Here is a 6,125-nt window from a genome sequence, read left to right as displayed (position 1 = left end):
ACCTACACCACTGCAGCTAAGAAAAGGAGCTGACTCACTTTTATATTCCAGCACTACTCGCAAGTGCATAAGTGAGCACATTCTCTGAAAGCATATTGGACTACATGTTTTTCCAACAGCGAGGATGAAGAAGTTTTATCATACACCGACTCCTTCCTGGCCCACTAAACTGAAAATAAACATTTGGGAAAAGAATACCAAACGCAAGAACCCAAAGAAAACTCTACCATGATAAAACTAGAATAGAAATGTAATGTTTAGTTATGGTGCATGTACACAACAGGACAGGCAATGATACAGTACTTTAATCTGTATTGTCTATATAAAACATTTATTTTTAAGCTCTATAATGGTATTATAGAAATACATAGAATACTTTATAGAGTGTATTTTAGTGTACTCACTGTGAAAATAACACATTTATTAAGACAAGTATTCTTATGTCCAAACTTTATTTAAATATACGCACTGCTTTGCCTTGCAGAATTAAGTGACTGTGAAAAACAAAGTATCCATAGTCTATTTGCTCCTCACCAGAATCTTCTCGTTCTGATTTCCCTGGGTCATCCACGGTGCTCACTGCTGTGAGATAGTTTATAAAAACCATGAAAGTTCTTGGACTGGTAGATTCCCTATATTTGTTTGCATTCATGTCTAGTGCACATAGCTTGTCGTTCAATTCTCCACGTGCCTTCTTCGTAAGTGCAGTGACATATAGTGCATTCGTCAGTCTTCACCTCTCGGCCTGCAGGAATGACAGTGGTTTCTGCAAAGCAGTTTGGGCCTAAAGAAAGGAGAGAGTTTGTTACGTGATACCCACAGTACACCATAATCCAACACAGTTCAGTTTTAGTCTCAAGCACTGAAAATCTAACACAAAGTCACTAACAGCGGGCACAGTTAACGAGCAGGATTGTTGTGCACGTCACATAAGAGGCAAAGAGGAAAGGAGCCCTGCCTTCTAAACTGGATTCTCATTTTCTTCTGGTTTCAGCAAGGGCTGCCCTGCCCTCCGCAAGTGAGGGTGAGATACATCCCTTGTGTGAACACACAGCTATGACAGGCACAGACTGGTCAGACTGCCGAAAACAGGTTTAAGCAAGAGAAAAACCTGGTCATCAGTGATGGACAAGTGCCATTAGGGAGCAGATTGTAAATGTGATTACTTTTCCACTGGAAACATACACTGCATTTTGTGTAGTAGTCAAAGTATCAATCAGTTTATTTTTCATTTCATGAGAAATTCCAGGATGTAGAATTACCAGCCTCTTCTGAATAAAGAAGAAGAAACTCTTTTCTTGTACAGAATGAAGTATTCTGCTTTGTGTAAGTCAGCAAGTCTACAAACGCTCCCTTTTGTAGTACATCAAAATGACTTCATTTCCAAGGAGGAGGCAGGAGAACAAGCCACCAGCACTAAGTTCACAAGACTAATCTGATTCCTTCAGAAGGTGACATCCTCACATCTCTCTGCTGCAGAAGGCTGCGTATGCTGCATTATCTACGGCTCTGTTAAAAAGAAGTATCTATTTCTGCCTTGAATATCCACACACATTTGTAAAGCAGCACTAAACTCTACCAATCACCTCCTGTTACTTACGTTCTCAGCATGACCGGGCCCGCTATTCACTGACAGCACAAAACTGCTGGGGCACAGCCTGGCTATCCTGCAGCGCCGTGTGCCACCACCCACCAGGTGGGACATGCAGCGTGGGACAGTGTGTGCCCATACACTGTGACATTCTGATGCAGCCCAAATTCTGACAGAAAGCTCTGGCACTCAACTGTCAGCCTGTCTGCCACGCCAGCATAGAGATCACAGGTGAAGTTCAATCTTCCACCTCTGGAAATCTGCTGTATGAACTAAGCCACGTGCTTTCATTAAAGCATTTTCTGAAAACCGGAGGTCAGTGCTCGCTCCACATTTTAAAGCACAACCCAAACAGTTCACAGATCAAATTTAATAGTTGTATCTGAGGTTCAGATTGTGCATTCGTGCACTGATGTAGCAGCCTGAAAAGCAGTCATCAGACTGATAAAAGTCAGGTGCTTCCTCACTGCCACGTTATCCTTCTTGAAGAGACCTACAGGATGTGCAGAAATTTGATTCAGCAAGTTGGGCCCATTAATTCTCCAAATATTGCAGCTACCATTTTGTTTTAGATCTGTCTGTTGACAAATACCTCTAAAACGTGGTAATTTTGAGTGGCTTCTTGTCTGAGGTTCTGGACACAGAATAGACAGCAAACAAAACATTGAGTTTAGTGTGCTCTATAGAATCAAAAAATCATAGAAGGCTTGGTTTGGAAGACATCTAAGAAACCATCCAGTTCAAATTCCCCTGCTGTGGGCAGGGCTGCCACCCAGCAGCTCAGCTGCCCAGGGCCCCATCCAACCTGGCCTTGAGTGCCTCCAGGGATGGGGCACCACTGCTTCTATGGGCAGCTGTGCCAGGGCCTCACTGTCCTCTGAGTGAAGAATTGCCTCCCTAACATCTAATTCAAATATCCTCTCTTTTAGTTTAAAACCATTACCCCTTGTCCTAGCACTATCAAATTGAGTAAAAGCTCAATCTTTTTCCTGTTTATTAGCCTCCTTTAAGTACTTACAAGGGCGCAGTGAGATCCCTCTGGAGCCTTTTCCATGCTGAAGAAGCCCAAATCCCTCAATCTTTCATCACTGAAGAGGTGCTCCAGCCCTTCAGTCATCTTTGTGGCCCTCCTCTGGACCCACTTCAACAGCTCCATGTCCTTCTTGTGCTAGGGGCCCCAGGCTTGGATGCAGTGCTACAGGTGGGATCTCACGAGGTGGGGACAATCACCTCCCTCTCCCTACTGCCACCCCTCTTTGATGCGGCCCAGGATACAGCTGGCCTTCTGGGCTGCAAGCACACGCGTCCAGCTTCTTGTCCACCGGGAACCCCAAGTCCTTCTCCATGCATCTCATGTAAAATTACCTGCATTACTACCCTAGTGAGCTTTTGTGTTTGCCCATCCCTCAGCCTGTCCCTGCGGCACACACAACAGGAGAGAGGACTTGAGCAGCGCAGGGGAAGGATGAGCACCTGGGTACCTCTGCACATGGGGTGCTGTCATGCTTCTATATATAACTTACAACTGAGATAGAGCAGTTACTGACTATGCCATTCTCTGTGGAATTTTGAGAGATTTCCACTGTAAGCTGCATAGTTCTGTATCAGTTAAATACACTATTCCTCTGGTGCATAACAAGCTTTCGTCCCAAGATGGGTCCATCCTCACTTCAGGAAGACATCTGAGTGCTTTACATACCAGCTCATAATAGCTTTTTGATGTAGAAAGCTGCATGACGTAAAGAGTTAAAATATTAAAAGTAGAATCTGCTTTGCATGGAGATATTCTCCATGAGACCTGCAAGACCACTTGAAATTCAACCATTATTTAAAAAAGCATAGAAAAAACATGCGTGATGACAATCCCATGTACAGAATTTAATTCATTCTGGAGAAAGTGATGTTACAGGCTATACCAGCCAGAGAACAAAGTAAAAACTGTGCAACATATATCATGTAATTCACTAGAATTCAGAGTGCAAATGCCTCCATTCACTACTAGCAGTACCTCCGTGCTATGCGTGACTAATCTTTCTTAAATCAGAAAGTTATTAAATGTAAAGAGAACAGCTTCATCCTAAACTGTTAAGCTATTTAGTATGGGGGAAATGCTTCTGTTGAGAAGCGTACAGAATAGCAACAGCCATCTGCTTGAGAAGGCGGACTGACAAAACCAAAAGACAGCAACAAAGCATGTTGTTGAGCAAGTCTCGTGCAACTGTTCTACAGAAAATCAGTCATTTCCTGATTCTGCACTTGCACCCATCATCACTGTAACTGCAAATGCTACCTACTGCTAAGACTGGCAACAGTCAACTGGCATCCCTGCCTTATCTTCTTCTTTGTCCATGCACAACATTCTGGTTAACGTGACAGGTAAGGTCACCAAGGAAGAGGCTGAACTGACTGTATTACAGCAACACCCCACGGGTAAATGCCAGTACAATACGGTGTTCAACACTGAAAACAGTTCCCCAGCTCTCCTTTTATTGTTCTTCCAGATCCTAAGACCTCTTCTCCTACCCCAGCCTCTCCTGCCTGTGTCACGGGGAAGGCAGTGGAGCGGGGGAGCTGCCCATCATGGGTATGGTGCTAACAAACCAGTGACTGATGCCATTCTCCTGCCTCGGAGGGGAAACTGAGAAATTGAGGATTTTAAGGTGCAGCAGGACGAGGAGGTCGAGTGGGCACAGGAAGGGTGGTTTTAGAACAGAAAGTTTCCTCACTCTCTTTTAGGAGGAAAACAGAAACTGGTGTCTCCTCCAAACTCAGAGTGGATTCAGTGTCCCAGAGGCATGGCATTTGCTGGAACTTCTGCTTTGCTTAAAATTGTGCAGTTCGTACAGTTTTAGTGGAATTTACAGCTTCCTGTCACAAAGGGCAAGATATTTTGTGAGTTCTTAAATAGTTCTCTGAATTATCTCACTTTGCACATGAAAAGCATTTCAAAGTAAGTGGGGGCTGCTCTAATGCCAAAGCACTGGTGGATTTTCTGGCTGGATGTTACTGGTGCAGCTCCTCTCTGTCATCTACAAAGCAGGCTGCCTGCTCCCTGTGCCGACCTGCAGTGACACCACTGAGCACGTTCATATAGCTCTAAGGAAGCTGGTGGTGCTGCACATCTTTGCAGTGGATTAAGATCTCACCGTATTACTCTTAAATCTGGCAGAAAATTCAATATGTTGTACCAATATATTGTACCAATTCCAAGCACAGTTTGAAATCTACCATGACATCATTTGTTTTCCTAAAGTACGTCCTGACGCTGTCAGGCTCTGTTTGAGCCATACCATACTGGTAGCTGTGGAAATTTCTTTCCCGGGGCTAAAGCATTGCTGCTGCTGCAGTCTCAGCAATGCCTCAAAGCAGCGAACCGACTGCAAGCCTTGCGTTGTCACAATGAGCACCAGACTGGAGTGCTTGAAATGTTTGAAACAGCTTCCAAAACAGCGTTTGTGCTGGGATGTAATCAATCAGGAGAGCCTATCTGGTGGTTAATTCATGGAGAGTTTATAACCGGAGTCTCATTTCTTATATATTTTTAAAAAGTTTATAAATATTATCGGGGTAAATGCAAAAATTGTACTCTTTTTTTTCCCTCCCAAATTCCTCACGCTGGTACTTTGCAAAGCTTCCGGTGACTTATGTTTTATGCTCTAGTGTTGATAAATGCAACAATTCAATTAAAATGCAAATTCTGTTATCTTGCAAGAGAACAGCCGATACCAATTATCAACAGAGAATGCCCAAGCCACTCACCTACAGAAGCAACAGTATCTGTAACCTTGACAACCTTGCCAGAGACTCTCTGAAGCTTCTCCTCCTCCTCTCCTTCCACAAAACCACAGCTGCACTCTATAGAGTTGTGTCTATTTTCTCTGCAGCCCGCCCCTGATTTTGCATAGGCACATGTTCCTATTAGTTCAAAAATACAAGTCAGACACAGTAACCTGGTAAATCGTGTTTTAATCAACTGTTTTCATCAGGTATTAAACCAAATTATGGAGAAAGAAATCTGTTCAACTGCAAGTTGATTTGTTTGCCTAGAGAATTAGTCATGGCAAATTTTAGCCAATTAGAACTGCAGTGACAACCTCTGCAATATAAAATTCTGATGTAAGACTGCTCTGGGCTTCGGTTTCATACTAAACTCCCTAATAACTGCCCTTGTAATAGCTCCTCGCAGCAGTCAAACAGGTCACTTCTAAGGCGTCTGATATAGGACCCATCTACATTGACAGTTACATTGCAGTCAGCACTGTGGTATTACAGCACTTTCTAAATGACATAACCTCAGCATTTAGTGTAGCTCCTCTCTGATTCTTTTCCTTCCTTCTTCCTTCCTTCTTCCTTCCTTCTACCTTCCCTTCCCTTCCCCTTCCACCCTTTCCCTTCCTTTCCCTTCCCTTCCCTTCCCTTCCCTTCCCTTCCCTTCCCTTCCCTTCCCTTCCCTTCCCTTCCCTTCCCTTCCCTTCCCTTCCCTTCCCTTCCCTTCCCTTCCCTTCCCTTCCCTTCCCTTCCCTTCCCTTCCCTT

The 6,125-nt window shown here is 44.0% G+C and overlaps 1 protein-coding gene across 3 annotated transcripts in view; it reads right to left on the bottom strand.

Annotated features, from left to right (window-relative positions):
* Positions 1–238: 238 nt before the first annotated feature.
* VWC2 (von Willebrand factor C domain containing 2) overlaps positions 239–6,125 on the bottom strand; it is a 58,127-nt gene continuing 52,240 nt past the window's right edge. For all 3 annotated transcript variants that reach the window (XM_046937859.1, XM_015282290.4, XM_419028.8), the window contains exon 4: positions 239–784. In XM_046937859.1, the coding sequence (XP_046793815.1) occupies positions 633–784 (152 nt within the window). In that variant the 3' untranslated portion in view covers positions 239–632. The remainder of the gene's footprint in view (positions 785–6,125) is intronic.

This window comes from Gallus gallus, chromosome 2 (genome assembly GCF_016699485.2).
Source record: "Gallus gallus isolate bGalGal1 chromosome 2, bGalGal1.mat.broiler.GRCg7b, whole genome shotgun sequence".
In the NCBI taxonomy this organism is placed as follows: domain Eukaryota; kingdom Metazoa; phylum Chordata; class Aves; order Galliformes; family Phasianidae; genus Gallus; species Gallus gallus.
Note: the sequence above shows the minus strand (reverse complement) of the source record. Positions and strands in the feature narration are given on the sequence as shown.